The sequence below is a fragment of the Carassius auratus genome, chromosome 7 (genome assembly GCF_003368295.1).
Source record: "Carassius auratus strain Wakin chromosome 7, ASM336829v1, whole genome shotgun sequence".
NCBI lineage: Eukaryota > Metazoa > Chordata > Actinopteri > Cypriniformes > Cyprinidae > Carassius > Carassius auratus.
In genome coordinates, this window is record NC_039249.1 from 13,471,085 (window position 1) to 13,488,318 (window position 17,234).

Genomic DNA, 17,234 nt, shown 5'->3' on the forward strand with positions numbered 1-17,234 from the left:
GAATGGCCCTAAAGACTAAGACATGTCATCTCTCTGAGACCATTATATTGGCTTCACACCCATGGAATTCATGATGGAGATGCTCTGGGGTAATGAAGGTTAACTAAAAACAGTTGTGCTGCTCTCTGGTCCTACACGTTACACAGGAACCTGACCTTCCACGCACATGTATTTTAAAGAGCCAGTAAGATGAAAATTCTAAGCTTCCTATCACTGTTTATAAGTCCTGTACATTAGGTTTAAATCCATCCAAGGTTAAAAAACATTGTCATTTTGTCAAAATATCATTTTAAAATTACCTCAATTCTCAGAGATCCCCAAACGGTTCGCGCAAAGCTGTTCAAAAGATTCAGTTTCCTTAAACCCCACCTTTCGGTAGCATACTGTGTTCTGATTGGTCAACTAACATAGTCAGGTTTGATTGGTTGTTCTGCACACAACTTCACGGTAAACTATGCGTTAGCATCTGTTTGGGGTGAATTATGTCTTATTCTTCTCACCGCGAAGCAAACAGTAAAATAAAAAAACTAAAAAATAAAAAACCGCTGCTTTTTCTTCTGTGTGGGTGTATTCAAGCCGCGCGCTTCAGTTTGAATCTGAATAGTGCGTTCAGCGCGGGGGCGTGGTCACATTAGATATAAAGAAGGGATACATGAAAAACAGACATCCCGTTGTTTTCATATGGATTACTTTATCACAGAATATCTGTTTTCGGCAGCACTTGTTTAGTTTTAAAGTAGACATGTCAAGTTTTCTATAGATATCGCTCTCATGTCTCTTCGTTGAGTATTCACGGAGTTACACTTCATTTTAATGACGTGTTTGTAAATGAAGATCAGCGCAGACAGCACACATACTGATGAGACGCTCAGGAGAAAACAAACACATAACTTCATAATCATACTTCGCGTTGTGATTCGGAGATGCTCGTTGTTCTAAATAAAGTTGGTAATGAACCCTCTTTTATGGCCAAACGCTTTGAAAATCCCGTTGTATTCACCGAGATTAGAAAAGCAGTCATCAGAGAAATGTGAACACAACAAAAGGGATTTGTTGTACTGCTCTGGTATTGTGGTAAAAATGAATTTTTGCCATTGGTTCTTCTGATCTTCATTCTTTGGCAGTGAAAATAAAACAAACTTGCCTTTGCAATTAAAAACACACTGTCTCCTCGACATGATGCTATCACACCAACCAGAGCGTCTGTGTGTGTGTGTGTGGTTAAACTTTTAAACTTTTTTGGTTTAATTACTTTGCACATTGTTTACACTGATGGACAGCTATATCATACACTGTAATACAGGTAATTTTTGATTTCCCATCTGTGTGGCTCTTTAAAACAAACCTGTGGTCATCAAGGCCTTAAGTCAAACTGCATGTGTCAAACACTAACTAGCCCTGTCCTGAGGGACTGAGGCACTTTAATGCAGCAAGGCAGTCCAGTCTGCCTCGATTTGTGCTTCTACTTAATGTGTAGGGCATAAAACACAACTATCTATAATATACCACTGATCTTTTCTGCAGTTTTAAAGACTTTAGCTTCTGGACACAATATTACACAAGCTAAATAGTTTTTATACTAATTTATTTTATTATTTCAGCCATAGTCTTTACCCAATGTGTCTACTTTATAATTTCCAGAGCTGGCTAATCAGCTTTTCTTTTCCATTCCCAAGGTAAATCTTAAATCAACAAAAGCAACAAATGAAAGATCAAAAGATTAGTGTATGTTGAACATTTCATCACTACTGATGATATCTTTTTCATGCTAATACGTGGCATACTTAGCAGGGAAACCTTAACTGAACTACACTGGATGTGCAGCTGGTCAGTGGTGTGTAAACCTCACCAGCTGTCAACTCTAAGCACTTCTATATCTTCCTATTCTCCAAAAAATTTTCGAGTGTTTTTCAGTGAAACCTAAGCTTTTCAGCCTTTGACCAAAGAACTGTTGCAATCCAGCAGTACAACTGATGTAGTCATTTCACAAAAATCATTTTATTTACATAATAAGTTCATAAATGAATACGATTTAATGAATGAGCAACAATTTATAGAGATTAAACTTTTTATATACCAATTTATATGTATTCAGAAAGACTCAGTATTTTTTTTAGTTCAGTATTTTTATTTATTTACAGTGGTATTTCAAATAAATAAATAAATAACAAATATTAGGGCTGTCAAACGACTAATCGTGATTAATCGCAACCAAAATAAAAATCTTTGTTTGCATAATATTAGAGTGTATACTAATATATATATAATGTATTTACAAACACATGCATGAATATATTTAAGAAAAATATGTTATGTGAACATATATAATATATTTCTATATAATATAAAATATAATAATGTAAATATATAAATGTATACACATGCACATTCAAAATATATAATGAATGTGTGTATATTAATATATACATAATAAATAAACAGTACACATACATAAAACTTTTATTATTATTATCGCAATTAATCATTTGACAGCACTAAAAAATATATAAATACTGACCTATTTCCTGTGAGTCTCTGATAGGAGTCCTAGCTGTGATATTCAGACATACAATAGCTGACATGCAGGTCACATCTTTCCCCCCTCTCCGACAGTCTTTATTGAATATGTTGATCTTGCTGGGCTCAAATCGAACAATAGCATGGATTCGGACAACACTTCGAGACCTGCAGCAAAGCAAACATTTTACATTATTGTGGTATTTAAGGGGATAGTTCACCAAAAATGAAAATGTTGTCACGATTTACTCACCCTCATGTCATTCCAAACCTGTAGTTTCTTTCTTATGTTAAGAACAAAAAATATATTTTGAAGAATGCTGGTAGTCAAATAGTTGATGGCCCCCATTGACTTCTATAGTATTTATTTCCTTACAATGGAAGTCAATGTGGACCAACAACTGTTTGGTTCTTCAAAATTCTTCAAAATATCTTCTTTTGTGTTCAAAATTTGACAGAAACTTAAACAGCTTTGGAATGACATGAGGGTGAGTAAATTAGGACAAAATGTTAATTTTTGAGTGAACTATTCCTTTAAGGAGAGTGTAAATAACCTTGTGTTAGAAACCCACCACAGAAGTACTGCAGCACCGAGAGATCCCACAGCTATATCCACCAGGTCATCTCCATTCATATCCATCTTCCCATGGATACTGCGACCAAAGTACTGCAGACCTGGGGCCAGCTGAATAGCACCAATCCTCTGACAGAAAGAAGAGATGGATGCAAAGTCTTGCCATAATTAACTACTCAAAGCAAATACATGCAGATTAATTAACACACAAGAGAGTAGCTGGACATTTATGCGGTACCTGTTTATATTTCCTCAGTATTCTGTTGCGTTGGCTGTGGTAAATGTAAATGGCTCCTTTGTGGTCATCCTCTAACGGAGCGCCTATTACCACATCATTAAATGAATCCCCGTTAAGATCAGGCACAGGGGCCAGTGCAGAGCCGAAACGGGCATTCTGACCTTGATCTAAAATCTCCAGCGAGCCCTCCAGTATAAAACGAGGCTGATAGGAAAAAAAGCAAAAAAGGCTGCCATCAGGGAGAACATAATTTAGATACAGCATGATGAGAACAAAATCAGCCTTGGTGCTCCATAAAAGTTGATAGCTTGTACACCAAAATTGGCAACGGTAGGGGGTAAACTAATAGGTTCACAATCCAACAATGTTCAGATATTCTGCTCTTTAATGAAGTCAGCTGGCCCCACAATGCACTGGATTGAACTCTAGATATAAACTCCTATTTCTACATTGGATATTCATCTAACCCATAATTCAATGCTGCTTTTGCTTAAAACTGAAATCTTGAAGTCTTAATTAAAAAAATACTTTGGGAATACAGTATATATAAATATTATGGTTTAAAAGAGATATAAAAGAAACCTATTTACATGAAAGTTTATACTGCTATTGGGCAAAAATGTTCAATGCAAACTTTTAATGAGAAAGAAGAGCATTTTTTTTATATTTATATCACATTCCTATCATAAACAAATGTAGAAACTCTGAGAAGAGTCTGTTTATGAGGGAAATATCCACTTAGGTCATGGATAAGAGGTAAACATTTCTGTAACCAGAGACAATCTTTTGAGGAATTTGTTATCCAGATGCAGAGACCACGACGACAACCTACAATGTGTTTATGTAAGAAATTTGGGCGACATTGTTGACTAAATACAACAAATTGAACAAAGTCTGCTTCACAGAGACAGCCTTAAATGCAGTTTCACATACAGTATATTTGAAGAAATGCTAAAATATTCCACGAGACTGAAATAAATAGTTTTAAATAGTTTTAAGCACAAACATTTACTATTACAGTCCAAACCAGACTCCCAAGGTCAAGTGAACTCCTATATTATCCGGTAATTTAGTAGTTATTTGTGCTTCTGAAAACAATTTGTTTCAAATGGTTGAAAAGTTTGAGAGAAAGGTGCAGTTTCTCAAAGCAAAGACTGTTCACGTCAGCCAAGTATTTGGGAGAGTAATTAGCCATGCACATCACCCTCCTCCTAAATTCCTAAATCTCTCTCTCTCTCTCTGAAAATATACAGCTAGACAACGACAGACATGTGAAATCAGTTGTTTTTCTCAGCCTTCCTATAAAAGTATTAGATTAGCATTAGAGAAGAGAAGAGAAGAGAAGAGAAGGGAAGAGAAGAGAAGAGAAGAGAAGAGAAGAGAAGAGAAGAGAAGAGAAGAGAAGAGAAGAGAAGAGAAGAGAAGAGAAGAGAAGAGAAGAGAAGAGAAGAGAAGAGAAGAGAAGAGAAGAGAAGGGTGGTGTGCACAATAAACGGACCGTATATACTGATCATTATTCTGAGGAGCAGTGACTTTAACCATGATCAATTATTTCAGTAAAACAGTGCAGATGACCAGCTCTGTTGATGTACCCAGTGTCTGGCTGCAACCTGAGGTATTGTGGTCTCCTGGTTAAGGCCGTAAGGAAATGGCTTATACGAGCTAAATGGATAAAGATGGAGTTCTGCTCTATTCACAGCATTGCTCTTGCATGCACTCCAGCCTTTTCCATTTATTATAGCAGCTCTCTCTCTCTGTGAGCTTCATATAATTACATTTCAAGGGGGAAATATTTTCCTGCTGAGTTCACCCTCCACTACTCTCTGATGCGAAGTATGGCAGGTGGCAAAAGCCTGTCAGTATTTACGTGAGATCATTAAAGAGAAAGTGCATTAATGCACAGGCACAGAATTGGAGCATGGATCCCTTGGCTTTAAGACAAGATGCAACATCTGTAGTGTTGTATTCTGGGTAAGAAGTAAACAGGAGGTAATATAATAGCTACTCAATAGCTAATTAACTTGTTTTTCACAAGAAAATGCCGAAGATACTTTACCTGCTCTGTGACTCTGTAGATGTAGACTTTGCCCTTTTCCCAGCCTCCACTGAAGAACATGGGAGCAGCCACCAGCAGGTTATCAGTCACTCCATCATCATCCAGATCTACTGGAGCAATCTCACTGCCATAGTATGACCCAATCTGCACAGACACATCCATCAAGACCAAAATGATTACTAGTGGTGCACAAGGACACAAATTTAAAAACTGTGAAACACCCCACTTGGATATGTACTGAGGTAAGCATAAAATGCATGAAAACACATAGGGAGTTAAACTGAGCCACTTTTTACTTGTATTGTCCTCTATGTAAAACAAATATCCTTATCATTATATTTGAAAATGTCTACCAACTTAAAGTGGATAACATAAGGACACAGAAATATGGCAAACACAGGGTAAAATAAACATGCCATAATATGGCAATTTAAGTTCCAGAATAAATATCATTCTAAAGTCAGTAGTTAAAAGCAGTTGGTCAAAAAAAAAAAAAAAAAAAAAAGAGATTTTAGCCTAACTCAAATGCACTACTATCACGTTTCTCCTGTGCATCTTTGAATCACAAACATCTGTATATGCTTTGTAAATGCCAAGTCACATGAAAAATGATGCACAGTTAATAGGGTTATATTTAAGGCTGTTTACTGTGGCGCTAATCACCTGTTAAATGTTAATCTCCTTTAAAAAATATTCAATTTTCTCTGTGTTTCATTTGTAAGAGCGAATTTATTTGCATGGATTAGGACGGTGATGAGAAGCACATGGGCTGTTTGGGATAAATTTGTAATCTAGACAGTCCACTCATGGCAAATGAAAGCCAGGAGAGAAATGTAACAAATTGAAAACAGAATGACCAATTGATCACTGCTGTTTGTACAGTATGAGCACGTCGATACAGTTAAACAGGACTGCTGTAAGCACACAAAAGCCACGAAGAATGAGTCAGAACAGCACTGTATACAAACACTGTGCGTTGCAAGTGTTTGTGAGCAGATTTTTAGCTTCATTACCTGCTGTCCCTTGAGTGAGTGTAATATAGTAAGCTCTCCAGTATTTTTCAGAGTGAAGATGATGACCTTGCCCGTGTGGTTAAACCGAGGAGCTCCTGCAACATATAACTGGCCACTGCGAGCTGATACCACTGATGTCACTGTGTAACCTACAAACCAAAATGAGAAAGATGATAACAAATGTCTGTCACTTGTAAAACAGTATACTAGATTAATCACTTTGCTTGGGAACAGAGAGGAGTGGAGAAATAATTAGACCAAAATAATAATTTAAAAAAACAGCAGACATCATTTAGATGTAGCCAGATCATACTGAGGCATTTCCATTATGACAGCTACTTTTGTTAAGTATAGGTTTGAATTCTTTACCCAAATACGCTCCATGGTTCTTCAGTTCTTCTGGGAACTCTTGTTCATAAGAAGACTTTAGTGGGACCACTTTACCCTGACGAGTCTCCTTCAGCACAGCCCCATTCCAATCATAAGCTCCCACTGCTCCCACTAAAATTCCATCCTGCAGACAGAGCATATGAATATATCCACAATTACATTAAATTCAGGAAACTAATGATATTCTCTATTTCTGTCTGCCATCAAACTACAGACATTTGGTCTTTAAAATAATTAATAGAGGCATTTGTTGTGTTTTATGTTGCCAGTTCTCTGTCTTTCAACTAATTCTTTATCTGCAGTAGGCAATTTTGCTTTTAGGTGCGTTTTGCAACCAATGGCTTTAGTCAAATATAATAAAAAATAGTGTTGAGAATTGAACAGAATGAATTCTGAAACAATTGCTGAAGAATAATGAAATCAATCACTTAATATCAAAACTTAAAATCTTAAAAGCCAATTATGCCTTCATAGCATAATATATGAAGGAGGTAAAATTATTTGTTATTATTAACAAAATATCATTAGGCTTATTGTAGATTAAAAGCATGATTAAAAAAAATATATATATATATATCTAAAACATTTCACATTTTTCAGTTGTTTGTACAGCTCTCAGGAACACATAAAACAGTGATTCATACATTTAATCTTCTCAGTGTTCATACAGCCCCTAACTCATAACTTCTATGCAGTCAATTGCCATGGAAACCTCATAAACAATTTATTTCCTTAGTGATGAGTTTATTCTGTCATAATTTATGGACAAAATCCTTGGCTTCCCGCACTGTTAATTGTGAAGACAGCAGTCGGACTGAGCAAGTCGAATGGGTTTATGTTTAGAGAGAACTGAAATTCCCGGTGGTTTCTTACATATAAACAAACAACAACGTTCCGAGCCATTCCAGTCCAGACGGAACATTCTTAACGAACTTGCAGGCCACTGAGAACACACTGCTCTGGCTCAGTCGATACTTCAGGACTTAAACATAAACACACAAAGCTGATAATCATGACCTTTTGGTTTTTAATCAGAGAACAAAATGCACCATGGATTAAACCACCAGAGTTTTCCAGAAAAGTCTCCTGTATTGTGTGTCTTTATGGTGAGACCTCATCCATTAAACAACTCTATTGTGAAGTCACAATTAAATGGAACAGTGCTGGGGGCTACATGTGATGTTGAGCACCTGGTGCCCATTGCAGCTCATCACCATTGCCATAAATCCACTGTCAGCTTTCCTTTTCTACAGAACCAACTCCACAATCGCATGCAGAAGACTAAAAGGCTAAAAGGCCAGCATGGAGTCACAAAGCAGGACTGCCTCTAAACCCGATGCCACCGGAACTGCATTGCTTTACTTTTTCCCCATCACCCATTTTATCAACCCCAGACTTCACAAAACTTTTACTGGACACACTTTTTAAATTTCCCTCTTTTGTTAGTCTAATTTTTACCCAGTTAAACCTCTTAAGCTTGTTAGACTCTCCACCACAGTGGATGCGTTCACTCTTAAAAGGTATATAATCACATGGCATAGAGTCTTATGACAGTGTGAACTGAATTGGCATTTTGTGAAAGGGAACCTACTAAAGGTCAAATTAAATTGATAATCGTCCTTGATTGCCTTGATCAGCCTGTTCACAGATTAATCACACAAACTGGGAAATTGTGGTTGTAAGTGTGTGTGATCTCTACTAAATTAACTAAAGAAGTTAAGTTAAATTAAATAAAAATTAAGTTACACCAACAAATGTATTTTGTATTGCCAATCAATCATAATGCTGAAATCACTGTTAATCATGTTTAGGCAATCACTTTATATTGCTGCAGCATATCTCAATAAATAATGTCCTCTAGAGATCATTTAAAATAAAGCTAATACAACAAAGCTGGGGCATGATATAAAGTGTAAAATTAAAATATGTGTAAACTAAAAGCAATATTTAAACCTACACACATCCCACTTTTAGAGAGTACCATCTGGATTTAGGGGTATGATTTTCTCTTAGAGTGCAAACATTCTTTCCAACAACTCATCCCCCTCAACACTTAAGTTACTTTTGTTGCAGATGCTGTTTCAGGCATCCAGAGGCCTGATGGATTAGATTTCCAGTCATCACAATGGCCATCTGGAGTTTTCCTATCTGCTTCTTCACCAAAAAAAAAAAAAGATATTAATAACTCTCACAACAGTTTGTGCTTGCTTTCAGGGGACGGAGTGGAAAAATCAGGGGTTGCATCAGGAAACTGTGCAACCTGGACAGAGATTATTAGTGCTACAGTTGGGAGCAGGTCTTGGATGGATATAGACCCACCAGGCACAGCTTAGGCAGATTTTTTTTTGGATGGAGCATGGCAGACGGCCTGCCAGAACAGCAGGTACAGTATGAAAACGTCAGGTGCTGAGTCTGTGCTGGATGACAAGCCAGCTCTGATATCAGCTCTGGGTTCAGACAGAAAAGAAAAAAAGACATTTTCCTTCTCCTCCATACTTCTCAAAATAATCCTTTCCCTGGGAAAACCTTCAGGACTTATATACATTTACATTTCTTTGGAATGAGAATCAGAAAGAAGCTCGTTTGAATTATCAGGGAGGAATCTTATCTGCTCACCAATGTAAAGGTGTAATATTTTTGGTGTATCATATTACTGACAATGACATATACAGATGACCTACAGAAAGAGAAGAAAAGAAATGAAGAATGTTTAAGAAGGAGGAAAGATAAGGTTTAGGTTCAAAGAAAGTAACCCTAATCATTCACTGAACGTCTGACTTTTGGTTCACACAGAGTAGGTCTTAATCTGATCTCGGTCAACCTGTCTGGGTTTTTTCTTTCAAATGAGATGAAATGAAGAGCTGTGAACTTGAGGAATAGATTCGATTGAGAACCTACAGACTGACGGACACCCAGACTCACCTCCACTACGTGTGTGGAGAAGCCAGCTTGAGACATCTGGAGACCAAATGCTGTCCCATTCTTGCTAGTCCCTGCAAACAGAGACAGAATGAACACATGGGAGAGCAAAAGAATCCGCCATTTCCTACAACAGAGCAGGGCAGATTTCAGCGGTCTTAAAGAGCGAGTTGGCAGAGGGCATATATCAAAGAGATGTGGTATAAAATTTAAGATTTGGTCCAATGAGATTTACAGTGTAGTGCTGTGCAGAGATGTAAATGTTTTACAGGCTGAGGTTTTGGGCTGTGTTATGAATATGATGCAGTGCTGTGTGCGGTGCTAGAGTGGTAAAGTCGCCAACCCTCTAAACTGAAGATCCTCTCTCCGAGAGCGTCCACAATGTCCTTCAAAGCTGCTTCGTCTGTCACGTTAAAGAAATGCTTATCATCAGGGTCGCTAGCGATGTATTTGATCTCATTGAGGAAAGCTTCAGGGTTGATGCCTCTGCGGTTGTAGTAGCCCAGTACCTGTTGTGAGGAACGACCCCAAGAATCAATCAGCCGGAGCATGACGCATTTGTCTCGATTGCCCAAACCCACATTCTAATCCATAAGTCCCCATAAATAGGGATGAAAGCATTGGGCCTTTTTTCACAGGCGGAGGCAGATGAATGTGACCTCAGTGGTTGGTCCAATGTCACCTCATCATTTCAGCATGAGAATGTGCATTTGATCAATGCCAAAAAAAAAAAACCTGATCCAGAATACTTGAATACTGAATACTTACAGCAATGGCATATCGGGTGATGCCATCCTTCTCGCTGTCCTCAATGACCTGCTGCAGGTCAGCACTGTCATGTGATTCTCCATCTGTGATGACGATCATGACCTTCTTTGCTCCTCTTCTGCCTCCCTGTTTAAAAGCCTCTGAGCTGTGAACATCCATAGATATTAAATTATGCTCTGTAAATGTCATTCGAGGGCTCTGTTGATGTCAATATGTAAAATGTAAAGGTATTTTTTTTTTAAAGAAATTAGTATTATTATTCAGCCTGGACTCATTACATTGTGTAAAAGTGACAGTAAAGACATTTGTAATGTTTCTTGAGGACCAGATTAGCATATCAGAATTATTTCTAAAGGATCACGTGACCCTGAAGAATGGAGTAAAGACTGCTGATAATCCTGCTCTGCCGTGACCTGAATAAACAGCATTTTAAAGAGTATTAAAACAGACAATAACTAAGTCATCATACCAGTAAACAATTATTTTAGCAGTACCGTGCAACACTGATTCCCAGCGCTGTGTTGGTCTCTTCTCCTCCTCGCTGGTCTATCTTACGGGCTGCTTTGACCACATCCTCCACAGAGCGGAAGTCATTCAGTTGAAACTCGGATACCACCTTTTCTCCATACTGCAGTACTCCAACCTGACAAGCACACGATTCACACATTTGAGATAAAGGCACATTTGATATTTCACATTGTCATTGGTCAGAAAGTCTAAAACACCTGAATCTGTCCTGGTCCAACATAGAATTTCCGCAGAATGTTGATAAGGAAGTCTTGAACTTCGTTCCAGGGGTAGATTGAATTTGAACCATCTAGGACTATCACTATGTCCATGTATGTCTCGCACCCTGAAAGAAGAAATTAGACGTTATTGATGTCTTTGGCACACAAAACACATTAAACAGTAGTAGTTCTTTTAGTGATTATTTAAAAACAAGGTCTGTGACTCTTTCGTCAAAAAGAAAAAAGATTTAACAACTCAGCTCTTTATGAGCAGTCAAGATCATTTTCTTTTTAAAACGAAGATTAATTTCACAATATATTGCCTATGGCAGATCCAGAAACTGTCATGGCCAAATTCAGCATAAAAATAAAGTCCAAGGTTAAGACAGAAAGTGGAAACATATTACCAAAAATTTCACTGCAGAAACTGTCCTTGTTAAATCGAAGGTGCAGGTGCGTGTGCTTACTTTGGAAAGCAGGAGCGATAGTGCGGGAAAATTTAAAGCTGGCATTGACTCTGGAGCAAATTCCAGTGCTGTAGTAAGAGCTGCCACATTCGTATGACCAAAGGGGACCACAAGCCTGTGAATTATCACAAACGTTATTAATTGCACCATTAATAAATGCATTTATGATTTACATAAAGATCATTGGCTCATTCAACATAAATTATAATTCCATAGTGTTCCGAATGTAATGGATGGTGTTTGAACACTTAACAATATTAGTGTTTTAGACCATTTAAATGCCAGACGACTTTAATATTACAAAGAATATGCATTATTAACTATCTAACCAGCCATCCAAACTCACCACAAAGCTGTTGTCTTTAGGATTTGACGAAAGGGTCATTCCAAGTCTCATCTTATCCTTTCGCTCAGAGACATTTGTCAACGATATCCTTCCTTAAGAAAAAAAAAAACAAATGATGGAGGAAAATAAAAAGCTTGGCTATAAAATTCAACCACAGTCCATATGTGGCATATGTTCTTTGCAGAAAGACTTCCTTTAACTGTAAACATATTTGTTAATCCTGTCTAGACATTCCTGATTTGATCTGCAGCGTGCATCTGTTATGCGTGTGCATCTATACACATGCACATATTAAAACTGGCAGAAAGGCTGTATCGACACACTTAACATTATATAGAACACATATGTTTGACATAGATGATGTGTTCTGTAGTGAAGAACCCACATGTTTACGTCATTATAGATCAGGAGTGCATTTGAATGAATCAATGTGTTTACCCCCTTTGCTTTTCACAAGGCATGCCTGGTAACGCTTTACCCAAACCGCAAATCTAACCCTTATTGTGGCAACTTCGCAAAGTAATTATTTACTGCTAGTAAATAATAACAATTTCTTTTAATGTGTAATTACAAAAGTATTTATTCTAATTATATAGGCTGACCAAAATTATAAATGCATCACTTTTGTTTTTGCCCCCATTGTTCATGAGCTGAACTCAAAGATCTAAGACTTTTTCTATGTGCATAAAAGGCCTATTTCTCTCAAATATTGTTCACAAATCTGTCTAAATCTGTCTTAGTGAGCACTTCTCCTTTGCCGAGATAAACCATCCACCTCACAGGTGTGTCATATCAAGATGCTGAATAGACAGCAACAGATTTAATGCACAGGTGTGCCTTAGGCTGGCCACAATAAAAGGGCACTCTAAAATGTGCAGTTTTATCACACAGCACAAAGCCACGGATGTTGCAAGTTTTAAGGGAGTGTGCAATTGGCATGCTGACTGCAGGAATGTCCACCAGAGCTGTTGTTCATGAATTGAATGTTCATTTCTCTACCATAAGCCATCTCAAAGGTGTTTCAAAGAACTTGGCAGTACATCCAACTGGCCTCACAACCGCAGATCACATGTAACCACACCAGCTCAGGACCTCCGCATCCAGCATCTTCACCTCCATTATCATCTGAGACCAGCCACTGAGACAGCTGCTGCAACAATCGGTTTGCAGAACCAAAGAATTTCTGCAAAACTGTCAGAAACCATCTCAGGGAAGCTCATTTGCATGCTTGTCGTTCTCATCGGGGTCTCGACCTGACTGCAGTTCGTCGTCACATTCACATTCAATGTCGTCTGGCACTTTGGAGAGGTGTTCTCTTCACCGACGAATCCCGGTTTTCACTGTAAAGGCAGATGGCAGACAGCGAGTATGACGTTGTGTGGGTGAGCGGTTTGCTGCTGTCAACATTGTGGATTGAGTGGCCCATGGTGGCGTTATGGTATGGACAGGCGTATGTTATGGACAACGAATACATGTGCATTTTATTAATGGCATTTTGAATGCACAGACATACCGTGACGAGATCCTGAGGCCCATTGTTGTGCCATTCATCTACGACCATCACCTCATGTTGCAAGGATCTGTACACAATTCCTGGAAGCTGAAAACACCCCAGTTCTTGCATGGCCAGCATACTCACCGGACATGTCACCCATTGAGCATGTTTGGGATGTTCTGGATTGGCGTGTACGACAGCGTGTTCCAGTTCCTGCCAATATCCCGCAACTGCGCACAGCCATTGAAGAGGAGTGGACCAACATTCCACAGGCCACAATTAACAACCTGATAAACTCTATGCATGAGGCAAATGATGGTCACACCAGACACTGACTGGTTTTCGGACAACCCCCCCCCCCCCCCATAATACAATAAAACTGCCTATTTTAGAGTGGGCTTTTATTGTGGCCAGCCTAAGGCACACCTGTGCAGTAATAATGCTGTCTATTCAGCATCTTGATATGACACACTTGGGAGGTGGATGGATTATTTCGGCAAAGGAGAAGTGCTCACTTACATATTTGTGAACAATATTTGAGAGAAATAGGCCTTTTGTGTACATAGAGAAAGTCTTAGATCTTAGAGTCCAGCTCATGAAAAATGGGGGCAAACACAAAAGTTTTGCACTTATAATTTTGTTCAGTATATATTAATTGTTATACTCAGTCATAAAGTGGTAATCCAGTCAACAAAATTACTGATGAAATTTTTTAACAGAGAGTTTCTTGCCAACAATAATGAAGGAAAGTGAATGTGCATTGATAATAATGTTTAAGAAATTATATAATTTTAATTGAAATATTGAAGAAAATGTGATAATAATATGCAGTATTAACAATTCTCTAACAATGTTTTTTTTAACAATGTCATTTTAATCATACTAACATAATAAAATACTGGCTAAATTTTAAAAAAAGAATTCTAAATACAAAAGAGAAATAACAAAGACAAAAAAGTGTGAAAATGAACTCTGCAGTCTTCATACCAAGATTGAGTTTGGTGCAGCTGGGTCCTCCAGATTTTCTGCTTAAGGGACATTTGTACACATCTCCTGTCTGATGCTGTCCATTCGTTTCCAGTGGGGCTCCTACCAGTAACCTAGAAGCATCCAGAATCAAAACATATAAATATTACCTTTGACACAGTACAATATTCATCTAACAAAAACAGCAGAAGAAACACACAAGCAGGTGTGTGATCCACTTCCCTGTAAATAAAACAGCCAGAAGCCTATTGATTTAAGCTCCCTCTGAAAACAGGCGCATTTAAAGGAGGTTAGAGGAAGTGAATCAAGGAGAGATGGCAGGTGAGTGGAATCTACCGGCAAAGGAATGTTTAAACAGGTTTAAATTGAATGTTGACATCTGAGGTAATGTATTGATGGAAGCGTGCAGGGCGGTTAGGTATGGGAGATATTTGCGTGAGTGTTGAAATATGTATCCTACATCCCAGACTGACTAAACACATCGCTCCATTAACGCTGGCATGCTTTACACGTAATACTGCTCCAGCAGAGAGCAATCAGGGACACACACATCACTCAGACGCAGTAGCAGCAGCACTGCAGGGAGCAGTATGTACTTCTCACGGCTCTAGGAAGCATGCAGCTTTTATAAGCAAAGCCAGTCACTTTCACTAAGTAGCCGTAGAGGACTCATTTAACTAGTCACAGATCACTGCAAGACTAGGCATCCTTAAACACAGCAAGATGTGTACCTTCAACTGTTTATGCAAGAGATGCAGAATTCTTACATGCTGATAGTGGTCTCGAGGGAGATAGAAAACTAGCTTGACTTCGCATTTATGTGCCTGTGCCTGTGCCAGGTCAGGATGGACTCTTAAATATCATTCTGAACTTCATAATTAGTTTATGGTGAGGTGGTACCGTCTGTCAGACGTAAAGGCAGTATCTTTGCATTGGGTCTGAGAATGACAGTTTTCCATTGCAAAAGAGATATTTTATGATCCTCTGATTATTTGTCTGCCTTTTTAAAAGCAGTGCTCATGTAGAACGTTACATTTTCTTAAGAGCAGCATATCAGTTTTTACTGATTGTTACTCAAAGGTCTGTTCACTGCTCAGAGTAGTGCTTACTAATTTTAATATTAGGTTACATTATTAATATTTATTTGAAACCTTAATCTTGTGATATCTAGTTAATTGGGGCTGCAAAGGAATGGTAGAGGACCTTTCAAAACAAAACAAAAGTGGGGGAAGTTGTGGCCTAATGGTTAGAGAGTCGTCAGACTCCCAATCAAAAGGTTGTGAGTTCGAGTCCCGGGCTGGCAGGAACTGTAGGTGGGGGTAGTGTATGTACAGATCTCTCTCCACCTTCAATACCACGACTTAGGTGCCCTTGAGAAAGGACCCCCAATGGCTCATAAATGGCTGCCGTGTGTGTGTGTGCGTGCGTGTGTGTGTGTGTGCGTGTGTGTGTGTGTGTGTGTGTGCGTGTGCGTGTGTGTGTGTGTGCGTGTGTGTGTGTGTGTGTGTGTGTGTGTGTGTGTGTGTGTGTGTGTGTGTGTGTGCTCGCGCGCGTGCGCAGAGCACAAATTCTGAGTATGGGTCACCATACTTTGCTGAATGTCATGTAACTTTCACTGTCACTCACTTTTAACAAAACAAAAGACCAGGGGCCTGTACCATGAAGCCGGATCAGCTGGCTAGCCAGGTCAATTTAAAAAAAAAAAAAGTTTAGTTTGCACCAATCCTGGGTTTTAGGTATCATGAAAGTGGTTTGGTTTTTAGCTGCGTTCATTGCCATAGTAACTTACACTGTACAGCTAACCTGCTCCGGGGCAGGTTATGTTCTAGGTAAGAGATCTCAAACTGAAATTGGACCAATCAGATATGAGCAAAGTGATACATGTCTGATGCAACAAATAAAAAAATAAAAATAAAGTCAGTTAAACCTTCAATAGGTTAGATACCGTATGTGTTTATTTATATTATATTTAAATATGTACAGTAGCACCATGGTCTATGAAGCACAAAATTTTGTTCCACATATAGCAGAATGACACTAAAGCTCACTTGACTTGATGCAGTATAAATGGCTCTATGGAAAAATATTGAGCTGCTTTTATATTTTAGGAAGGAGATCATCACATCTGATGATTCATGGCATAGTTTCAAAACGCCTCTTTATTCTGTATTACACATGAAAGATTCAAATCACAAAGGCACTATCACATCCTGCCACACGTTTGAAACCCTGCATCACACACACACCAATAATCAGCACATCTAAAGCTGATTCTGACAGGTTAATGTTAAGGTTAAAGCTCTATACAGGAGCAATACCCACTCAGGGACAGAGTGATTCAGAGAGCGATATCTGACACTAGTTTACTGCAGATCCAGACCTCCATGACTGTTCTGCCATAGGCCAGGGGTCAACATCATGGGCCTCTCGAGGTAATATTTCTCTGTTTGGCAAGCTTCAGCAGTGAAGCATTCCAACTAAATCTGGATCCAGCTTCCCAAACAAATGGATTTTACCCATTACAGTTCAAATATAATTATAAGACACCCACAGGCTATTTACAGTGGAATTAAGAAATGAAGTAGAACAAGAAGCTCTGCACACGTCCTACTGCTCAGCCTGATTCAGTCAATACGATCATATAAACAAAATTAACCGACAGCGACACTCTATCATGGTTTCATTTGTAAATATGACATTTCTGCGATATACAATGGGATAAATAAACACTCTAAA

The 17,234-nt window shown here is 38.4% G+C and overlaps 1 protein-coding gene across 2 annotated transcripts in view; it reads right to left on the reverse strand.

The window, feature by feature from the left end:
• Nucleotides 1-17,234, reverse strand: part of itga11a (integrin, alpha 11a) — a 41,052-nt gene that overhangs the window by 10,577 nt on the left and 13,241 nt on the right. For both annotated transcript variants that reach the window (XM_026267449.1, XM_026267448.1), the window contains exons 3-16: nucleotides 14,499-14,611; nucleotides 12,017-12,108; nucleotides 11,671-11,785; nucleotides 11,201-11,328; nucleotides 10,970-11,118; nucleotides 10,476-10,620; nucleotides 10,051-10,216; nucleotides 9,711-9,781; nucleotides 6,768-6,912; nucleotides 6,399-6,547; nucleotides 5,386-5,529; nucleotides 3,330-3,533; nucleotides 3,090-3,220; nucleotides 2,519-2,685 (exon numbers count right to left, since the gene is read on the reverse strand). In XM_026267449.1, the coding sequence (XP_026123234.1) occupies nucleotides 2,519-2,685; nucleotides 3,090-3,220; nucleotides 3,330-3,533; nucleotides 5,386-5,529; nucleotides 6,399-6,547; nucleotides 6,768-6,912; nucleotides 9,711-9,781; nucleotides 10,051-10,216; nucleotides 10,476-10,620; nucleotides 10,970-11,118; nucleotides 11,201-11,328; nucleotides 11,671-11,785; nucleotides 12,017-12,108; nucleotides 14,499-14,611 (1,919 nt within the window). The remainder of the gene's footprint in view (nucleotides 1-2,518; nucleotides 2,686-3,089; nucleotides 3,221-3,329; nucleotides 3,534-5,385; nucleotides 5,530-6,398; nucleotides 6,548-6,767; nucleotides 6,913-9,710; nucleotides 9,782-10,050; nucleotides 10,217-10,475; nucleotides 10,621-10,969; nucleotides 11,119-11,200; nucleotides 11,329-11,670; nucleotides 11,786-12,016; nucleotides 12,109-14,498; nucleotides 14,612-17,234) is intronic.